This window comes from Panthera leo, chromosome B2 (assembly GCF_018350215.1).
Source record: "Panthera leo isolate Ple1 chromosome B2, P.leo_Ple1_pat1.1, whole genome shotgun sequence".
NCBI classification, from domain to species: domain Eukaryota; kingdom Metazoa; phylum Chordata; class Mammalia; order Carnivora; family Felidae; genus Panthera; species Panthera leo.
The window spans coordinates 41996822-42018779 of record NC_056683.1 but is presented as its reverse complement, the minus strand read 5'-3'; the positions used below and the strand labels follow the sequence as shown (position 1 = coordinate 42018779).

At 52.4% G+C, this 21958-nt stretch overlaps 1 protein-coding gene and 1 non-coding gene across 4 annotated transcripts; both read left to right on the top strand.

The window, feature by feature from the left end:
• Positions 1–895: 895 nt before the first annotated feature.
• On the top strand, positions 896–1000 carry LOC122220819. The gene has a single exon (XR_006202999.1). It is a non-coding gene; the product is annotated as a U6 spliceosomal RNA (small nuclear RNA).
• A 6733-nt stretch (positions 1001–7733) lies between these two features.
• On the top strand, positions 7734–20440 carry AARS2 (alanyl-tRNA synthetase 2, mitochondrial). Of its 3 annotated transcripts, none has more exons than XM_042938932.1 (22): positions 7735–8085; positions 9342–9533; positions 10069–10214; positions 10441–10608; positions 11164–11308; positions 13330–13475; positions 13683–13791; positions 14132–14170; positions 14274–14385; positions 14881–15014; positions 15431–15575; positions 15863–16035; positions 16193–16306; positions 16396–16536; positions 17148–17285; positions 17364–17473; positions 17627–17735; positions 18028–18150; positions 18371–18481; positions 19056–19139; positions 19253–19363; positions 19734–20440. In XM_042938932.1, exons 1-22 carry the CDS (start codon positions 7783–7785, stop codon positions 19896–19898), a joined length of 3018 nt encoding a protein of 1005 aa, XP_042794866.1. In that variant the 5' UTR covers positions 7735–7782; the 3' UTR covers positions 19899–20440. The 3 variants fall into 3 exon arrangements, with proteins under 3 accessions (XP_042794867.1, XP_042794866.1, XP_042794868.1); XM_042938934.1 differs by lacking the exon at positions 7735–8085 and adding an exon at positions 8116–8375; XM_042938933.1 differs by lacking the exon at positions 18028–18150 and having other exon boundaries at positions 7734–8085.
• The last annotated feature ends 1518 nt before the right edge of the window (positions 20441–21958 follow it).

The window sequence follows — 21958 nt, the reverse complement described above, 5'->3', positions numbered from 1 at the left end:
TTCTTTTAATGTATTGTTGGATTTGATTTGCGAGTATCTTGTTGAGAATTTTTGCATCCATGTTAATCAGGGAAAATCATACCTCGTCCCTCTGACCCTTTTACTCTTTCCTGTCCCACCCCAGCACAAATGTGCCTCCAGCGTCCTAATTCCAAGCCAGTTAGTCCTCCGCAGTTTCCCCGAGGCCTCTAAATTGTTGGAGGGGTCCCCTCAGCCTTTCAGGTCCCCATCCGCTAAAGGACTCTCACTCCTTCCCAGCAAACCTTGCACAATACAAATAAAAATTTCCCCCCAAAAAAAGATGGTGAAAATTTCAAATACAAAGAACAATTGAACGAATTATACAGTAAGCACTCATATACTCACCACTTAGATTCTACAATTGTTGACATTTGTCTGTATTTGCCCTATCCCCTTATCACACATCTATCCCATCCATCAATGAATCCATTCTATTTTTGGTGCAATTCAGAGTAAGTTGGAAATAGCAGGACACTCCATTCCTCGACACTCTGGCGTGCTTATCATCAACTACACTCTATTTGTTTAGGTCTTTTAAAAAGCACTTTCCAGGGGCACCTGGGTGGCTCAGTCGGTTAAGCGTCCGACTTCAGCTCAGGTCACGATCTCGAGGTCCGTGAGTTCGAGCCCTGCGTCGAGCCCTGCGTCGGGCCCTGGGCCAATGGCTCAGGGCCTGTAGCCTGCTTCCGATTCTGTGTCTCCCTCTCTCTCTGCCTCTCCCCCGTTCATGCTCTGTCTCTCTCTGTCTCAAAAATAAATAAACGTTAAAAGAATTTTTTAAAAAAAAGCACTTTCCACCCTCTTTACTCTTGTTATCAAAAATAGTTCAACTTTGCTTGCATGCTCAGTGTTGTGTTTTTTAATCATACACTGTGTGCTCACTTTCAGTAGCATATGTACTAAAACTAAAACGATACAGAGAATAGCATGGCCTCTGCACAAGGATCACATGCAAATTTGAGAAGTGTTCCATAGATTTTTTTTTATTATTATTATTACATACTGGGGCACCTGAGTGGCTCAGTCAGTTAAGTGTCCAACTTCGGCTCAGGTCATGATCTCACAGTTCACGAATCCAAGCCCCACGTCGGGCTCTGTGCTGACAGCTCAGAGCCTGGAGCCTGCTTCAGATTCTGTGCCTCCCTCTCTCTCTCTCTCTCTCTCTCTCTCTGCCCCTCTCCTGCTCCCACTCTGTCTCTCAAAAAATAAATAAGTGTTAAAAAAATGTTTTTAAATAAAAATAAAAAATAAATGTTTTAAAAAAAGTAAAAAATAAAACATTTCTTTTTTTTAATTTTTTTTTTTAACATTTATTCATTTTTGAGACAGAGAGAGACAGAGCATGAACGGGGGAAGGTCAGAGAGAGAGGGAGACACAGAATCCGAAACAGGCTCCAGGCTCTGAGCTGTCAGCACAGAGCCCGACGCGGGGCTCGAACTCACAGACCGCGAGATCATGACCTGAGCCGAAGCTGGACGTCCAACCGACTGAGCCACCCCAGCGCCCCAAAAATAAAACATTTCTATTGTCCCAAAATAAAACTCCATATGCATAAAGCAGTAACTCCGTATTCTCCCCTTTCTCTGCGCCTGGTTGCCTTCAATCTAGCTGGCTCTATGGATTTGCCTACTGTGAACACTGCATATAAACAGAATCATACAATACATGGCCTTTTGTGCTTGGCTTCTTTCAATTAGCATAATGTTTTCCAGGATAATCCACATGGTAGCATGTATCTGTACTTCCTTTTAAGGCAGTCATATTCCATTGTATGTATATCCCACACTTTGTCTCTCCATTTTTCCACTGATGAGCATTTGCATTGTTTTCACCTTTTGGCTCTTGTGAATAACGTTGCCTGTCCCAATATTCTTGAGTGTTTGCTCTATAGCAGCAATTAACAAGCATTTTGGTTTCAGGGTCCCTTTATATCCCTAAAAAGTATTGGAGATCCCCAAAGAGTTTTTATGGAGGAGATATAGAAGTATGCAGATTTATGAAATTAAACTGAAAAATTTTTAAATATTTAAATATTTTTATGTTGGGGCACCTGGGTGGCTCAGTCGGTTAAGCGGCCGACTTCGGCTCGGGTCATGATCTCGCGGTCCGTGAGTTCGAGCCCCGCGTCGGGCTCTGTGCTGACAGCTCAGAGCCTGGAGCCTGTTTCAGATTCCGTGTCTCCCTCTCTCTGACCCTCCCCTGTTCATGCTCTATCTCTCCCTGTCTCAAAAATAAATAAAATGTTTAAAATAAATAAATAAATAAATAAATAAATAAATAAATAAATATTTTTATGTTAACATAAACAACATGTTTTTATGAAAAATATATTTTAAAAAATCAGTGAGAAGAGAGGCATTGTTTTCTGTTTTTGCAAATCTCTTTAATGCCTGGCTTAATAAAAGACAGATGGATACTCATACTGACTTTGACATTCAATCTGTTGTGATAGGCTGTTTGGGTTGGCATATATGAAGAAAATGCAACCTTACTGACACATGTTGTTGGAAAAACGAGGACCTCGCAGGCCTCCTGAATGGTTTTGGGGATTCCCCCAAAGTCTTTCCATCACCCACTTTAAGGACTGCTGCTCTAAGGATTTCAATATGTATCCTTAACTATTCAGAGTCCACCTAGAGTGAATATTATTCTACTTCATAAAAACTTTACAACCATATAGGTCCACTACCACGCCCCTTCCTTTATGTTATAACCATATGTGTGACATACATACACAACAAAAAGGACAGGAGCAAGGGGCACTTGGGTGGTTCTGTTGGTTAAACGTCTGACTTTGGCTCAGGTCATGATCTCATGGGTTTGTGGGTTCGAGTCCCGTGTCGGGCTCTGTGCTGACAGCTCGAGGCCTGAAGCCTGTTTCAGATTCTGTGTCTCTCTCTCTCTCTCTCTCTGCCCCTCCCCCACTTGCGCTCTGTCTCCCTCTCAAAAAGAAATAAACATTAAAAAAAAAAAAAAAGGAGGGGAGCCTGGGTGGCTCAGTCGGTTGAGCGTCCGACTTCGGCTCAGGTCATGATCTCACAGTTCGTGGGTTTGAGCCCCGCGTCGGGCTCTGTGCTGACAGCTCAGAGCCTGGAGCCTGTTTCAGATTCTGTGTCTCCCTCTCTCTCTGCCCCTCCCCTGTTCACGCTCTTGTCTCTGTCTCAAGAATAAATAAACATTAGAAAACATTAAAAAAAAAAAAAAAGGAAAGGAGCAATAAACAGAATGATACAATTACAAAATTATTTTGCTTTAGACAGATGTTTTTGAAATAAATTGAGGAAAAAAGATAGCCTTTTATAGAGAATAAATGAAAAAGAGATGATAGAATGTGAATGTCACCATGTTGCACTCTCCAATGAATTAACAGGTAGAGACAGTATGTGTATGTGGCTGCTAAGATCATAGAAAGATAACCAGACATCAACATGCCCTCTGGTGAAAGAGCACCCTCTACCACGTAGACTCTCGCCAAAGGGATTCGAACCCGTATCTGATTAAGTTTCTAGATCCAGGTGCTAATTTGATTGAAATCAGAGAGCGCAGAAGAACCTGTTGAATGTGAGTTGAACATTGAATATGAAGTCAGCAAAAACAGACTGTGAAAAAGTCCACACACTGTAAGGAAAAGAAGGAAATTAAGAGGGAATCCACAGATAAAAAGACTTAAAATGCATTTTCAGTCAGGTTTTTAGAATACATCCAAAGGGACACCTGGATGGCTCAGTTGGCTAAGCCCACGACTCTTGTTTTCGCTTCAGTTCGTGATCTCAGTCATGATCCCATGGTTCCTGAGCTCAAGGGCTCTGCACTGACAGTGCACTGACAAGGGATTCTGTCTCTCTCCCCCTCCCCCCAGCTCGCTCGCTCTCTCTCTGTCTCTCTCTGTCTCGATAAAATACATCTAAGGATGTATATTTGGGTGATAAAACTATAAAGACACCCAAAATTGTGATAACTATTAAAGTCAGGGTAGTGGCCAGCTTTGGAAGGAAGAAGATGGCTGGGTAGGTCCAGGTAGAGTGCCTGGGATTGATGCAAAGTTCTATTTTGCAATCAGGGTGGTGGATACAAAGATGTCTGCCTTCTAATAATAATTAAGCTATTCATTTGGTTTGGTTGACTTTTCTAAGTCTGTGTTTTATTATGTGATTTAGAAAGAAAAAAAAAAGATTAAAAACAAAACAAACCTCTTACACAGGAGTTGGCCATTTTTTTTTCTTTTTTTTTTTTTTCAAAGGGCCAGATAGAAAGTATTTCAGATTTTCCTGGCCAAGAGGCAACTCGAGAATATTACGTTCGTACTTATAACCATTTAAAATGGGACAATTAAAAAAAAAATGCCTAAAGACAAACCCAGGCATTGCAACACTGAGGGTCCACTAAATCGCTGAATTCTGGATCCCAGGAGGCTCCCATCCCTGGAGTCCCAGGACCTGCGTCCCCATGCCCTTTCCCGGCTCCCGTGGGCGCCGCTCCCTTCCCATCCCCCCACCGCTGGTCCCCTCAACCTCCGCGTCTCTTAGCAACAGGCAGACGCAGCCGTCACCCTCAAGAGGACGCAGGCTGAAGGTGGATGAGAGCGAGCACGCATGCGCAGAGGGAGCTCCGGGCTCCACCAAGCTGCTCCGGGAGAAAGGGGAGAGCCTAGAAGCACCCAAACCCTAGGACCCCGCCCCAAGCAAAAGTCTGTGTCCCAACTCTTCCCACAAGTCCTCTCCCACACTCTTGTCGCTCAAAGTATGGTCTGGTAGGCAAGGGGCAGCAACAGCATCACCTAGGAGCCTGCTAGAAATACAGAATTGCGAGCTTACCCAGACCTACTGAGTCAGTGTCTGCAGTTTTAACAAGATCCCGGTAAATCCCTATGCATATAGACATTTGACAAGCGTTGCTTTCACAATCCAGACAGGGCAAAGCCGTAAACAAATACATCAAACTGGGAATACCTCTTACAGGTTGAACTTTTAACCTCGACACTAAAAGATGGCTTTTATGATGAAGAAGTTCCCAAAGCTGACTTCCCTATGCTCAGTAAGGGTAAAAATTCCCTTGTGTCTCCTCTGACCATCAGTCCAGGACAGAATGCATCACTGACCTCAGGTTCCTGCTCTCAAAGCCAAGGGGGAAATCAGGAGGAACAATTTCCATTCCCAGAGTAAGGGCAGGCGTTGCTTCTCATGAATAAGGTGAAAAGAGAACGCTCAAAGAATGGGTGCCTTGGGCCTGCCAAGATAAGTAAGTCAAACAACACAAGGGCAATCCCAAACCCAGGGAAGGCGACACCCAAACCCAGCTGAACAGCTCCTAGTAAACAGACTCAGTTTACATTTTATTTTTTATTTATTGACTTATTTATTGTTAAACTTGTTAATGTTTATTTATTTTCGAGAGACAGAGCGTGAGCCGGGGAAGGGCAGAGAGCGAGGGAGACACAGAATCCAAAGCAGGCTCCAGGCTCTGAGCTGTCAGCACAGAGCCTGACGCGGGGTTCGAACCCACAAGCCGTGAGATCATGACTTGAACCAAAGTCATACACTTGATCGACTGAGCCACCCAGGCACCCCTCAGTTTGCATTTTAAACCCCAAAATGAAATTCTTACAAATACTAAGATGGATGATGAGTACTCCTGAGAGAAGTTCCCAGGTCAGTAACTTCTCAGTCTGGTGAGTTCTCCCCAGATATATCTGTCTTGGGAAACTGCAGACCTTAAGTTTCACTTCCTCATCAGAGGACAGTGGCAAATCAGAACAGACACATCACAATCCTAAAAGAACCACTTTGCTTCACGGGGGGGTGGGGGGGAAGAGACTGATTTACCAGAGAATACCACACTTAAACAAAAGAAAATGACCATTTTTTAATGGCAGGGACAAAACAGCAAGATGGAGGAAAAACCCTTCCTCCAACAGAAAACAACTCAAAAAAATGCATTTCTAAAAGTCCATGATACATGCTAGAACATAGATGAACCTTGTCAACATTATGCTAAGTGAAGTTACAAAAGATCATGTATTGTGTGATTCCATTTACACGAAATGTTCAGAATAGGCAAATCTACAGAAAACAGACAGAAAACAGATTAGTAGTTGCCTACCGCTGATGGGGGTGGTTAACAGCTAAAGGGCATGAGGTTTCTTTTGGAGGTGATGAAAATGTTCTGAAAGTAATTATGATTCACAGACGATGATTCTGTGAATGTACTGAAAGCCACTGACTTGTACACTTTAAATGGGTGAACTGTAGGGTATATGCATTATATTTCAATAAAGCTGTTTGAAAAACATAATCCATGGCTCCACACTAGATCCACATTAGTCTAAAAACATGGAGTTCCTACTATAATACAAAAACTTTCTGAGAAAAATCTGAAAGTGAAAGAAAGTTGTTGACGTCAGTACTGGTTAGAGGCCCCAGCTAGATTTCTCTAGCAAAACACTCCCATCTCAGTTTGGGGAAGAATTTCACAGTCTTGTCTCAAGATCATCAATCTCACAGAAATCCCCATCTGGCTTTGGGTTCCTGTTCCAAAAACGCTGGAAAAACCAAAACAGGCAAAACACACTTTCAAAACAACACTTTTAATTTACGTGGGCAAGGGGAGAAACAGAGGATCATGAGATAGATGCTACACTCTGTCAGAATACAAAGTTGAGAATTCACCATTGCTCTGGAAACTCGAGTCCAAAAAGACTACACGTTTCCCAAGGAAACCATTTTTCAAAAGTCCCTAAATAACATAACTCATAAAGAATGACCAAAAGAGCCCATGTGGATGGCTGAGGCCTACTAGGTGGCCACACTGATTTCAGCTCTGCTGCTCCGCTTTAACCGTCATGAGTTCTCTTCTTCACCTGTTTAATTTCCCAGGCGAAGAGCAGAGGTTATCATGAGAAGCCCCATGAGGGCCCTGGCCGTACCCACAAGGGCCTGTGTTGGCATCATGGTCACAGCTGTCACCATGGAGAAAAAGACAGAAGCGGGAGGTGGAACAGGTACCTCTCTTACCCTAATGCAAAGCACACAAAACCCTAGGGCTTTGGGAAACTTAGAGAGAGAGAAATCTCTGCAGCTATTGGTCAACGGCTTCATCCTGCCCTGACAACCTGGATTCCCTCTAATCCCCAGGCAAATTAAAAGACCAAATGTTATTTAGCAATTAATAAGGAAGCAGATGCTATTTGCTCCTGTTCCAAGGGGGCTGCTTCAATCCCTAAGAACAAACCAGTCATTTCCAATGCCAAGGGCAAAGGGCATTGGCAAGTGCCTAGAACAGTGCCTGGCACATAGTTAATATTCAATATGTTTATTGAATGCTTCTTGAATGGATGCTGATACTACTTCCCTTGGCACTCTGCCTTCTTCCCTCATACCGGAAACACACACACACATATGTGCGCGCGCGCACACACACGTTGAATCCAAGCCTGTTCACTGCAACTCCAGTTGTAACCTTGCAAAATTAATAAACATGACAATTACTACTATGATATAGATTTCTGGAGAGCACGGATTTTGAAGGATTTTGTTGTGACTAATATATCCTTAAGAGCCTAAAACAATGCCTGGCACTAGTAGCTTCTAAATGAATATTTGTTTAATGACGAATGAATTAAAGGCCTACTATGTGCCAGGCAGCTGTGGAGCTAGGCCTACTGCTGACGTCCCCTTCCCAATCACTTCTACCCGGGCGGCAGAGGCTGCCTTGAGTCCTCCTACCGCCAGGGGCCGCTGTACAAAGAGCGCGGCTTCCTTTCCATGCCACCTTCTATCCCCGCGGCGTCCCTTGACCCCGTGAAGTTACTGCCCCGAGTTAAGATGGCGGCGTCGATGGCAGCTGCAGCTCGGCGACTGCGGCGGGCCTTTCGAAGGTCGCCTCTGTGGGGTGGCCTCAGCCGTCGGCCGTTCTCATCCGAGCCCCCTCCAGCCTCGGCCACGGCCGTTCGGGACGCCTTCCTGAGCTTCTTTCGGGACCGCCACGGCCACCGACTGGTGCCGTCCACCTCCGTGCGGCCCCGCGGCGATCCCAGTTTGCTTTTCGTCAATGCGGGCATGAACCAGGTGGGGGCTGAGCCACCCAGAGCGGGGGCGGAGTTTGTGATTTTTTTCCGGGGAGAAAGGCACTGCGGGATTGGGCAAAAGAAGCGAGGGGCGGAGCTCTTGGCTTTGGAGGAAAGGACCGTTTGTTGTTAGGCTAAATCGTTGGGGGCACAAGTTGGGGCTTGGGGAGGGCCCGACCTCGGAGCTTGGGTTGGGATTTAGTTTTAGGTCCAAGAATGGAGAGTGTGGAGTTCTCTGGGGGCAGACTGGTGGGGGAAGTCTGGCTTCATTTATTCATGTTGTAAATAAAGGTAACTAATTCGTTAAATAAACGTTTGTTGAGCACATTTTATGTGCTAGACTGTATTCTCTAAGCTTTTGACTTTGAGCACCACTTACCCTCTCTAGATTTGTCTTCACCTGTAAAATGAGCAAGGAGGGGGGAATCGGTTAACGTAGAGACTTTTTTTTTAAGTTTATTTTTATTTTGAGAGAGATAGAGCAAGTGGGGAGGGGCAGAGAGAGAGGGAGACAGAATCCCAAGCAGGCTTGGGGCGCCTGGGTGGCTCAGTCGGTTATGTGGACTTCGGCTCAGGTCATGATCTCGCAGCCCCGCGTCGGGCTCTGTGCTGACAGCTCAGAGCCTGGAGCCTGCTTCACATTCTGTGTCTCCCTCTCTCTCTGCCCCTTCCCTGCTCATGCTGTGTCTCTGTCTCAAAAATAAATAAACATTAAAAAAAAAATTAAAAAAAAAAAAAAAAAGGAATTCCAAACAGGCTCCATGCTGTCAGTGCAGAGACTGATGCAGGGCTTGAACTCACAAACCGTGAGATCATGACCTGAGCTAAAATCAAGAGTCAGAAGCTTAGCCGACTGAGCCACCCAAGCACCCCAAACGTAGAGGCTATTAAATGCTGAGTTTGTGAGGCATGCCCAGTGTCCTGTGGTCTTGGTTTTATACTGAAGTTATTGGGTGTGATTTAAAGAAGCTGACATGAAGGATGAAGCCATTCAGTGCCCTGTTTCCCGCCACCAACATAGTCCTCCTTCTTTTACGTTGCCTAATTTACTAGCAGAGTATCTCTGTTTCCTGACTTATTTACCTCTTGTCTGCCCCACACACATCAGAGATGGGTGCCTCCAGGCTTCCAGATTGCCCCTTAGCCAAGACCACACCGCACTCTCGGGGGCACAGTCAGCCTTCACTCTGAACACCCCACTCCCCACTTCTCCCGTCTACGGAGGGAGTGAGAACTGGGACCTTTGTGTGTTTCCAGTTCAAGCCAATCTTCCTGGGCACCGTGGATCCACGAAGCGAAATGGCAGGCTTCCGACGTGTGGCCAACAGCCAGAAATGTGTGAGGGCTGGAGGACGCCACAACGACCTGGAGGATGTGGGCCGAGATCTTTCCCATCACACCTTCTTTGAGATGCTTGGCAATTGGGCTTTTGGGGGTGAATATTTTAAGGTGAGTCTCCAGGAAGCCCTAGAGTTAGAAAAAAGGTCAGTGGTCAACCAAGAAGGGGCTCAAGAGGAGTCCTGTCTCTACTCCTAAGCCCTGCTTGGACAGGGCTCATACTACACAGGAAGGCAAAGTGCTAGATGAACAAGTATGATGAGACTGCATCTCACTTCCCTAATTGGATTGTAAGCGTGAGGGCCAGGACTGTGCCTCCTGCCTAATGGCTGGTTGGTAATTGTTGAATGAATAAATGGTCAGACAAATACTAAAATGCAGGAGTTAGAAATCATCCCAGGTTAGGGTGGAAAGACAACTTCATGGAGAGAGTGGGACTTGAAGGAAAGGATCTAAAGGAGGGGTGAAGTTTTCTGGACAGGAAAAAAACTCAAGCAGAAATGGTCATGGTTTGTTCTGGAAACAAGGAGGGCAGTGGAATTTTGTGTTAAGCTGAGGGCTGAACTCATGTGGCTTGATTGGTGCTTCAGCGGGGCCCTCTTCTCACCATTCTCCTCCTCCCACCCCATGTGGGTTTCCCCTGCAGGAGGAGGCTTGCCGCATGGCCTGGGAACTGCTGACTCAGGTCTACGGGATCCCTGAAGACAGGCTCTGGGTCTCCTACTTTGGTGGTGACCCCAAGGCAGGGCTGGACCCAGACCTGGAGAGCAGGGACATCTGGCTCAGCTTAGGGTAAGTCTGCCTCTGCCCCTTGTGTCCACTTCCAGAGGGCAAGAGGACTGGCAAATGGAGAGAACCAGCATCAGTCATCAGAGTCTTAGCATCTGGTCCCAGAAACAGATTGGGGTCAGCCCTGTTTCTCCTCTTGCTGAGCTTGGTGGAGAGGCTCTCATGGCAGAGAGGGTTCTGGCTTCCAGGTTTGTCTGTCTCCCCACCACCCTCCTGGCTTTCTTGTCAGGGTGTGTGCCAGTCATGTGCTTTCCTTTGGACCACAAGAGAACTTCTGGGAAATGGGGAACACTGGCCCCTGTGGGCCCTGCACGGAGATCCACTATGACCTGGCTGGGAGAGGGGGAGCCCCCCAGCTGGTGGAGCTGTGGAATCTGGTCTTCATTCAACACAACAGGTAATGGGGTGCTGAAGCAGAAGGAAAATCCCTGGCCAGAAGTGGGCAAGGTGGCATTCAGGAGACTTTGATCCATTTCTTATAAAAAAAAAAACAAAAAACACCTAAATGGTGTTTACTGTGTGCCAGGTACATTTCTAAACACTTTTCAGGTAATAACTGATTTAACCCTAGTCTTTGCTCGTGACACTTTCAACTAGTCACTGCTGTCCGCCGGCTTCTGTTCTCTCATCACTGGATGACATGGAGCCTGGTGGTCTCTAAGATTTTCTCCCAGCCTTGACATGTCTCTTTCTCAGGGCAAAGCATTCTATCTCAGAAAGGGGATGTGTGGGTCCAGGCAAGGGCCCAAGCAGGGGTGAGGGTGGAGATCACCCTTTATGAGAAAGTACAGGACCCAAGGCCATCACTGTCTGCCTTTGTGGGAGAGGGGTGGATACCGCCTTCTGGTTCCTCCCACTGTCAGCCCCTCCTCGTTCCTCCGCTGCACTTGGGCATCTGCCTCACCCCAGTAATCCCATGTGGGGCCTCACCTTGCACACCTTCCCTGGCCAGAGAGGCAGATGGAAGCCTGCAGCCCCTGCCCCAGCGGCACGTGGACACGGGAATGGGCCTGGAAAGGCTGGTGGCCGTGCTGCAAGGCACGCGCTCCACTTACGACACTGATCTCTTCTCCCCGCTGCTTGACGCCATTCAGCAGGTGAGCCGGCCTCTTCCCTTCCAGAAGCTGGCGCTTTGTTGAGAACTCCGAGTATTCCTGCATGTGGAAACCTTGCCCAGCCAAGGATAGCAGGGTCAAACAAGAGGCTGGGATTTCTATTTATTACCTGATATTGCTCCCAAATCCTTGCTTCCTTCGCATCTTCAAAAAATAGGTGTTTAGTGCCTACTTTGTGTGTAGTCCTTTGTGCTTAGTAGAGGAGATTACGTTGTAGCCTAAGAGGTAAATAAGTAAGTGTATTAAAGAACAAGATGGCAGACTTGAACCAGATTGCAGATTGTGACCAGGCAGTAAACATGGATGATAGTAACTGTGGTGGGGGCAGGGGGGACGGTGGAGAGGAATCTTAGATGAAGTGTTTGGGGAAGGCTCACCAAGGAGGTGATCTCTGAGCTGGAACCTGAAAGAGGAGGAGCCAGCCACAAGAAGCTCATTCCAGGCCGAGGGGATGGCCGGTACCAAGGCCCTGAGGCAGGAAAGGAACCCAAAGGTGGCCTAGAGCTAGCCAGAGTAGAATCACCTGGGATGTAGCTGGAGAATGTGTGACTGCGCTTTTGTTGTGTAACAAAGCACCTAATACTTTGTAGTTTACAATAACAACCATTTATTTAGCATATGAGTCTGTGAGCTAGCCATGGTGGCTGGGCTCTGTTGTGTCAACCTTTTGGTCTTCTGTGAGTTCATTCATACACCTATAGGTAGCTGCTAGGCAGCTGTAGTTCAAGGACTGGCTGGCTGGCTGTTTGGGGCAACGGGGGTGACCAGGCTGTGTGTCTGTCAAGCAGCAGGCTAGCTTAGGGTTGTTCCCATCCCAAGGCAGCAAGGTTCCAAGAAGGAGAACAGAAGCACACCAGGTCTCTTGAGGCTTAGGCTCAGGACAGTGTCCTTTCCACCTCATTCTGTTGGCCAAAGCAAGTCGCAAGGCTAGCCTAGGTTCAAGGGATAGAGAAATAGATTCTATCCTTGGATGGGAAGCAGCTGTGGTCTCGTTGTAAAGTGGCAAGCACACTGAAGAGGGAAGGATTGTGGCCATTTTTGCAAACAATCTACCATAGAAAGGAAGGCAGAAGTCCAACCTTCTGGGCCCTTGAAGTCCAAAGTGGGGCTCTTATTATGCTAAGTGTAGTGAAAAGGGTTCTGCGTGGGGGAGGGGCACGATCTGATTGACACTTTTAAAGGCCCCTCTTGTTGCTGCATGAAGGATGAGCTGGAGGGAGACCTAGGAGAAGCTAAGAAGCCAATTGGGAGGCTGTTTCGTAGTAAAGGGAGGAGACAGGAGGGCATGGTTGAGGCTGGTAGCTGTGGAAGTGGAGAAAAGTAATTGATTTGAAAGATCTCACAAAGGCAGGACAGGAGCAAAAGTCCCCAGTGACAGACTGGATGAGGAAGGGAAATAAAAACCAAGGCTTGCTCTCTAGTTTTTGACTTGAGCAGTGTGGTGAATGGCAGGACTGTTAATTGAGGGGAGGAAGCTCAGGGAAGAGACAGGTTTAGAGCTGGATGAATCAGCCATCTGCTTTGGAGCACTTACACATAGGCACAGCTTACACCTCCCTCCCTGCCCCCCATAAAGGCTGGAGAAGTGGGTGTGGGCAGTGGAGGCAGGCCGGTGCAAATCTCAGATCTGCTCCTGATGCGTTGTGTGGCCTCGTGCCACTTAGCTCCTCAGAGCCTCAGTTTCCTCTTTAAAGCGAGACTAGTAATACCTCCCAGAGCAGGATGTTTTGGATATTAGGCAACGCTTCGTTCAAGCACCCTCCCCGTTCTGATGGTAGAAATTCAGTAAATGATCACAGCTGCGATTGTTGTGAGTGCTGAATGTGGCCCTGGGAGGGCAGGGACTGACTCCCTTTTATGTTTGAAGCTTCTCCGACCAGGTCATTCCAGATGTGATCAGCTTTAGGGGTGAGGGCAGATGCTCTAGAGATGATGAAGGGCACCCCACCCGGACCACATCAGGCAGGACCAGCAGCCATGTCTCCTTGTCTCTCGCTCTCCAGGGTTGCGGGGTGTCCCCTTACTTGGGTCGGGTAGGAGCAGCAGACGAGGGGCGCACAGACATGGCATACCGCGTTGTGGCTGATCACATCCGCACACTCAGCGTCTGCATCGCCGACGGTGTCTGCCCCGGAATGTCGGGTGCCCCGTGAGTCTGGCAGGGGCTACACAGAGAGGCAGGGGCTGCGAGGGCGGGGGGTGGGGGGTGTTTCAGGGGAGAGGTGGGTCAGGAGGAGTGGGGGGAGGGAGAGGGCTCTGAGATGAGAGCACCCGCTCTGAACCTCGTCCTCCCCACTCTCCATACTGCTGACCAAGGGTTGCAGGCGGTTCTCATCTGGCTTCTGAACCCCTCTAGGTTGGTGCTTCGTCGGATCCTTCGTCGAGCTGTGCGGTTCTCTACAGAGGTGTTGCGGGCACCACCTGGCTTCCTAGGCAGCCTGGTGCCTGTAGTGGTGGAGACGCTGGTGAGGGCAGAACTTATTCTTCTGGGCTTCCCCGGGTGCTCAGGAAGCTTGCCACTGAGCCTAGACGGTGCCCTCAGCCTAGGCTCCCTACCCTAAATGGCCAGCCCCAGGTCTTGTCAGGCTGAGAAAGCTAAGACTGAATCCAAAAAGCAGGGAGCCCTCAGGAGGCCTCCCTGCCCTGGCTTCTGAGCCTCTGAGTTTGGGACCCCCTTCTGTCCGTATTCCCTGTTTGAGTCTGCCATCCATCAGCCGGAGCTGAGCTTCCAAGGCAGGTGTCCTCAGGGAGGTCCAGGGTGGGGAGGTTGCCTTTCACACCTTCTCAGCCCTCTGCCTCCCCCAGGGAGATGCTTATCCAGAACTGCGGAAGCACTCAGCCCAGGTACTGGCTTTGGATGGGGAGGGAGGGGCCGACAAGAGAGGGGTGGAGAGCGGCTCTCCCTTCCAGAAGGCCCAGCTCCAGTCCCGCCCTGCCCCCTGTTCAGATAGTCAACCTGGTGTCAGAGGACGAGGCAGCCTTCCTGGCCTCCCTGCAGCGGGGTCGGCACATCATCGATCAGACCCTGAGGCGCCTGGGGCCTTCTGATTTGTTCCCTGGTGAGTGAGCGGCCTGGCCAAGGTGTGAGGGGCTCACTCAGGTGAACCAAGGCAGGAAGAGGACAGAGCTCTGAGGCAGGCGTGTGCCTAGCATGCAGACCCTCCTCCCCATGTCCCTCTCCCTGCACTGTCTCCAACACCCACATCTCTCTGTGGCGGGACACCACCCTCCTTCTCCCCACTTCCCCTCTGTCCAGCTGGCCCTGCCACCAGTCTCTGCTTTCCAAGGCCGGCTTCATCCCGAGAATGAGCTTCCCTTCTCCTCTGATGACAGATGACAAGGGAGTCTCCTGGGCTGCCCTCGGCTCTGGCCTTTGAGCCTAAAGCCTGACCCCTCTCCTGGACCTACCGGGTGTAGGGAGAGGACACTTGTGCTTGGTACCTGGTGGCTGTTGTGTGGTCGGAAAAGCCCTGGCCCTTATTTCTCCCTCACTTCTTCCCCTTCAGTCCATCCTGCCCTCCCCTCTGAACACCCTTTGTCTTCCTTCTTCAAAGCTGAAGTGGCCTGGTCCTTATCGCTGTCTGGGAACCTGGGGCTCCCCCTGGACCTGGTAGAGCTGATGCTGGAGGAGAAGGGGGTGCAGCTGGACTCTGCTGGGCTGGCGCGGCTGGCCCAGGAGGAGGCCCAGGTACACGCTGGGGCACCCCTGCCCAGGCTTCTGTTGGGACAGTCCCTTTCCCAGCCCTGAGTTCCTGGGGGAGGAGCTGCAGCTATTGAGGGAAACAGGAGACGGGGTCTGTCCCCTCACCTCAGGCCCCACCCACAGCCTGTAGAGGAGAACTCTAATACAGTGGACTGAACAGAACCAGGAATGGGGAGAGGCCAGCACAGCATCTTAGAGAGGGGAGCGGTGGCTGAGACCCTGCATGACGGGTGGTTCACCAGCCAGCCCAGGGTCTCTAGCAGCCAGCCAAGCCCCAAGGGCTTATTCCAGAGGGGCTGCAGAGTCCACACAGCTGTGTGGCAGGGGCAGGGCTCTGTGGAGGCTCAGGTCCCACTGCACTGTCCGTGTACCCCTTCCCTATGCATGCGCCCGTCCTGCAGCACCGGTCACGGCAGGCCGAGCCAGCTCAGGAGCGGGGACTGCAGCTGAATGTCCACGCACTGGGGGAGCTGCAGCGCCGAGGGGTGCCCCCAACTGACGACAGTCCCAAGTACAGCTACTCTCTTCGACCCAGCGGGGGTTATGGTGAGAGGCTGGACTGAGGCTGGTGGCCAACAAGCGTCCCTGGCGGTTTCTGGGAGGGACAGAGGGACATCTGTGAGGGTTGCTACCAGCCCTATACGTTTCATGGGGGGCGGGGGTGGGGGGGGTGGGGAGGGCGGCGAGGGGGGTTATAGCCACCAGGGGTCGCTGTGGCCCCTGAAAGTGCCCCTCCACCAGCTACATGCCCATTGGCTTCAAGTAAGGTACAGACCAACGGCCCAGGGCCCACACCCCTGCCCAGCACTGATAACCATTCTTCTTCCTGGCAGAGTTTGGCACCTGCGAGGCGCAGGTGCTCCAGCTGTATACAGAGGACGGGACAGCTGTGGCCTCTGTGGGGAAAGGCCAGCGTTGTGGCCTTCTCTTGGACAAAACCAACTTCTACGCTGAACAGGGGGGTCAGGCTTCAGACCGAGGCTACCTGGTGCGGGTGGGGCAGGAGGTGAGCCCCCATACACACACACACACACACACACACACACACACACACACAGACAAGTTAATTTCTGCAGAAGGCAGACCCGACCTGGGAAGGGAGCCAAGGGGAGGGAAAAGCTACAAGCAGTTTTATCAGTGCCTTGGCCCCTGCCCTTCCCCAGGATGTACTGTTCCCAGTGCCCCGGGCCCAGGTCTGTGGAGGCTTCATCCTGCACGAGGCTGTGGCCCCTGAGGGCCTGAAGGTTGGGGACCAGGTGCAGCTACATGTAGATGAGGTAAGGCCCCAAGCCCTGATATTTAGAATATCCTGCAGCCTCTTGATTCTCCCTACCCCCCAGGATTCTGGGTGACAAAAGTGTTTCAGGCCTGGCGTCTAGGCTGCATGGAGAAGCACACGGCCACCCACCTGTTGAACTGGGCACTCCGGCAGACCCTGGGCCCCGGCACGGAGCAGCAAGGTTCCCATCTCAACCCTGAGCGGCTGCGCTTTGATGTGGCCACCCAGGTGAGGAAGACAGAAAGGCTTAAAAAGAGGTAGTTTGGTGGCTTGGGGGGGGAGGAGGGCGGTGGGAGGGGGAGTTTGGCCAGTCCAAGGACCTAGGGTCCCTGTCACTCAGTCACTGTGAGGCCGTGAGGGACGTCTTCATCTCGGCATCCTGCACCAGCGAGGGGTCAGGTTAGATAGCCTCTGAAGCCTCCGGCCACCCAGCTTCCTTGTTCCCGCTGTCACCCAAAACATTCTTGCTCAAGCAGAGCTGCCCTCCCTTCTCTGTCACCCTTCCTTCCTCGCACATCTAGCTCTGTCCTTGCACCTGCGTCTACCCCATCCTGTGTTTCTCTTCCATTAGGCTGGCCCTTGTGGTGAGCTCCCTCGGTACAGAACAGCATTTTCTGTTACATCAATTTTTAGTGCCTGATGAGAGGCCTGCAATTCCCAACAGCTTTCTAAGGAAAAGAACTGTCTACTCCACAAAGGTTGATTGAGCGCCTGCTCGGTGCTAGCCACTGTCTGAGAACCTGAGGAGAATCAGTGAACACGGACTGCTTCTTACTGCTTTGGTTACAGGCACGCAGCTGACTGCCTGTCGGTCTATCCATTTCCCCCTACCCCACCAGGCTCCACTGACCCCAGAGCAGCTCCGGGCAGTGGAGGGCACGGTGCAGGAGGCCGTGGGGCAGGATGAGGCCGTGTACATGGAGGAGGTGGCCCTGGCACGCACCGCCCACATCCCTGGCCTGCGCTTTCTGGATGAGGTGAGTTGGGGAGGCCCCTTGGTGAGACTGCCTGCCCCTCACGGGCTGGTGAACAGACTGGTCCCCTCTCCTCCTCAGGTATACCCAGACCCTGTGCGGGTGGTGTCAGTGGGGGTGCCCGTGGCCGAGGCGCTGGACCTCGCCTCCCAGGCTGCGCTGCAGACCTCTGTGGAGCTGTGCTGTGGGACGTGAGTCACTCCTTTCGGCCTGCCCCAACCCGGGGTCCGAGATCCTCACCCTTCTTTGGTCTTTGGAGCCACCAGCCCCCGGGTTGGAGCTTAGGTTGCTCCTTTCCGTCCCACCATGCCCCTTGACTTCCTTCTCCCTCCCTCTGCCCACAGGCACCTGCTGCGCACAGGGGCTGTAGGGGACCTGGTCATCGTTGGGGAGCGCCAGCTCTCCAGGGGCACCACCCGCCTGCTGGCTGTCACCGGGGAGCAGGCCCAGCAGGTTGGCACGCCGGCAGGGTCCAGGAGGCCACCGGATTTGGACGGGGGGTGGGGGGCGGAAGGAGCACACACGGCCGAAACTCTCAGGCCGGGGGATGCCAGCAGCAGAACCAGTGTTCATACATGTGTGCTGCCAACAGCTGGCATCTGTTGTGATTATTTGGTGCCTGGACTGGGCCTGATTGTTCAGTATTTCTGTCTTGGCCCTGACTAGCAGTGGGTCGAGAGCCCCACTGTCCTGGGGAGGTGACAGCAAGCCGAGCAGCCCTGAGCATCCCGTTCCCTCCTGGCAGGCCCGAGAGGTGGGCCAGGCTCTGGCCCAGGAGGTAGGAGCCGCGGCAGAACGGCTGAGTCGGGGCAGCCAGGATGTGGTGGAGGCTCAGCGACTATCCAAGGACATGGGACGACTCACTGATGTGAGGGTCACTGCTGCTACGGAGCTGTTCCCCACTCTCTCCTGGCCCTCTTCCCCATGCCTCAGTCTCTCCCCCAATTCCTCTGGGACTCCTGCTGGCCTAGATATTTGTTGTTTGTCTGCAGGGTGGGATGTGGTGGGTGTGATCTCTTCCCTTGCACTGCTGGCTCCTGGCTCTGAGACTGGGAGGGGCGCGGCTGATGTACTGTTTGTGGCCTTAGGCTGTGGACACTGCGGTGATGCCCCAGTGGCAGCGGCGGGAGCTGCAGGCCACGCTGAAGGTGCTGCAGCGACGTGCCAACACTGCCATCCGGAAGCTAGAAACGGGGCAGGTGAGAGGAGGTTCGGCTGTACCCATGGGGGCAGGTACCCGGCACACTTGGCGAGGGGCAGAGGCACTCCAGCATGCACACGGAGAAGCTTCGCGACCTGGCACGGCGCCTGACGCAGGGGGTGGGGTGCAGCTCCTCTCTCTCCTGCCAGCTGGGTGCCATCACCAGGCCATTTCCCCCACTTCTTTCTCTGCCAAACCGTGTCTGTCCTTCAACTCCCAAGTCTGGCTCAGACTCGCCCTCTAGGAAGCCGACTGACTTGATTACGCCTTTCAGCCCCCAGTGCCACTTGACCGTGGATCTGCCTTCCTCCCGCCCCGTTTCGTCCATCTGTGCTCCAGCCTTAGTCCTTCACCTTCAGTGGCCTATTTGTAGGGGCCTGGAGCTGTGGTGAAAGGGACGAGGTGAGGGACGAGAGGAAGGACACAGGCCATTTGAGGCAGAGCCCCTGGCACCTCTCCTCCAAGCCAAAGACCTTTGCTGGCGGAGGGGATTTCTGGACGGGGGCTCGGTTCGGAAGTGGGGCCCGGCTGCCTTCCACCCTGATCCCCGTGCCGTCCTTCCTGCCCTGCAGGCTGCACAGAAAACCCAGGAGCTGCTGCGGCGGCATTCGGAGGGGCCCCTGATTGTGGACACAGTCTCCACTGAGTCCCTCTCCGTGAGTGTGGGGGCTGGGGGTGGCCCCACGGTCTGGGGAGGGGAAGGTCCTGGCTGGGAGGTAGCTGGGGGTCCAGAGAGCTGTGGGCTCACTGTCTGCCCTTCCCTGCCCAGGTGCTGGTGAAGGTGGTACGGCAGCTGTGTGAGCGGGCGCCTCGCACGTCTGTGCTACTGCTCAGCCCCCAGCCGCTGGGGCACGTGCTGTGTGCCTGTCAGGTGGCCCAGGTGAGGGAAGGAGGAGAGCAGCCCCGCCCACCCATCCTGGTCCAGCTCTCCAGTTGCACACCTTTGACTCCTCCAAGGCTGGGTAGAGGTGATCTAGGAGGACACCCCAGGACGGGGACAGGGCCGTCTCCTCCCTAACCACAGCCCCCCACCAGAGAAGGCACCGTGGGGGTCCCTAATTATGACCATCCAGGCCACACATCCCTTGCAAACAAGTAGCAGACATTCAGTAACCTCCACACACTTTCCCAGCCGCGTGCTCTCCTGTCTCCCGACTAATCACTGTGATGCCACTCTCAAGGGGTAGATGGAGTGAGCGCTGGTGGGGAGGGCTGCTCTGCATCACTGCCCCTTCTCTCTTGGTTCCCAGGGTACCACACCAGCCTTCACAGCAGAGGCCTGGGCACTGGCGGTATGCAGCCACATGGGGGGCAAGGCCTGGGGCTCTCAAGTGGTGGCTCAGGGCACCGGAACGACGGCTGACCTGGAAGCTGCCCTCAGGACAGCCCGAGCCTACGCCCTCAACCAGCTCTGAGCCGGGCTCGCCAGGGACTCACATAGACTGGACAGACTGCCGACGGGCCAGTGCCAGGAACCCTTGAAGGAGCCAGCAGAACCTCCCGGGAGGCTGAAGCAAAGGACTGAAGACTGGAGGCCAAGCAGCTGAGCCCTAGGGGGCTGCCTTGGGCCAGGCCCCGTGAGGACACGAGGAGTTGGGGTTCTGGAAGGCAGAAGTGGGCTCAGAGACACACCCCCACTGGATGAATGTGAAGCCATGGACTGTCTTGGCTGTGATTGCTCATCAACAAGTATTTGACTGCAGCCAGGAAGTTCCAGAAGTTCTTTTGCTTAAAAAAGAACAGCTTTCCCCTCCCAGCAACCTGGTATGGGTGCTCTATCACCCGGCTGATCCCTCACACTGGATCGAACAGTCACCCATCATCCAAATCAGAACCATCCTCATCGCCACGGGTGTTCAACAGGTTTTCCATGCCAGCCTGGGCACCCACAAAGGCCTCGCTGGCCACCAAGATCCAGAACTGTCTTATGAAAGTCATTACAGCAGGGCACACCCTCTCTGGTGTCACTTGTGTCATTAACAGTGACTTCACATTTTAGCGAAGGCCCTGGTCATTTGTTGAGAAAATGCGCAGCAGGCCCTGGTCAGTTGCTAAGAATGTGGTGAGAGCCAAAGGGACAACTTCCTGCACTTGCGGAGCTTCCGTCTAGTAGCGAGATACACGATAAAGAGAAGGAAGAGGATGTAAGGCAGTGATGAGGTCTGCAGAGAAAGCGGGACAGGGATCAGGAGGGTGGGGGTGACTGCTGTTTCCCCCGGAGGTGGCATCTGAGGGGAGGGTATGAGCCACGAGGGTCTCTGAGGGAAGAGCGCTCCAGGCTGAGGACTTCAGCTAGTTCAGGGGCCCTGAGGGGGAGCTGAGCAGGCACCATGAGCTGGGAGAGTGGCAAGTGATGGGGTCTGTAGAGAGAAGGGGCCAGAGCACCTGCCCCTGAGCCTAAGCTGAAGCTGAGAACCGGCCGCTCAGAGCAGGAGGAAGCCCTGCTTCCCTAACAGAATGAATCCACTCAGGGCCAAGCCAGAGTTCTACCTCTGTTACCAAATCTCTGCTGCTGGATGAAGGAAAGGACCTCAGGGGGCCCATCTTCAAGTCAAAGGCTCCCTGGTGACTGAGTTCTAGGGCCATTTAGTTAAAATTATTAGCGCAGAGCGCTGCTTCCTGCATGATCTCTCATTCTAATTGCGGCCCTGGTGAGAGGGCTTGCAAAGGACCGGTTCCTGCCCGGGATTCCGGGATTCCGCTGAGCCCTGACCGCTTTCAGCCCTGCGGAGTGGCAAAGCTTTACCTCCGCATCTCGTAGCCACCCTTCGGCGGTGCTCACTGAAGGCCCGGCTGTCTACGCGTGCACATCAGGGTGAGGGAGTCATGGCACGGTTTTATGATGGATTAACTGAGCTTCTAAGATGTTAACTTACCCATGGTAACACACTAGGAATCGCGACACCTGAAAGTCAAAGCTAAGCCACCTCCGTGTGAAACTTCCCACCGTCCTGGTTGCCTCTCCCCTCCTGAAGGACAGTTTTTCTTACTAGCCAGTCCCCTGAAGTTGGTCATTCCTGCCCATCAGAAGCACCACATCCTGTCACCCAGGGCTGGGGGGGCGGGGTGGCGATATAAAGTTTAGGGCTGCGTGAAGGAGCGCTGTGGAGACCTGGAACCTTACTGTCTGGTGCCTTCCAGTAACCCCTGCTGGCGCCCTTCCACCTCCACATCTTCCAGAAGAGACCGCTGATGCGTTTCCCGAACTGTCTTTCCACTCGCCACCCCGCACCCCTATTTCCACACAAAAGGTACCAAGAAGGAACAGTACTACGGTTCAGGAGCCCCGCCCCGGCCCGCACGCCTCATCTTCCCCCCAAGAAAAGCCCACCTATTCCTAAACATGTCCCCCAGGTCCACAGAGCACCCCCCACGGCCAGAGCGCCCACTACCCACTGTGCACCGCCGAGACTCGGCGCGCAGGCGGGTGTTCTCGCGCACGTGCGCACCAGCCCTCGGACCCGCCCCCTGGCGA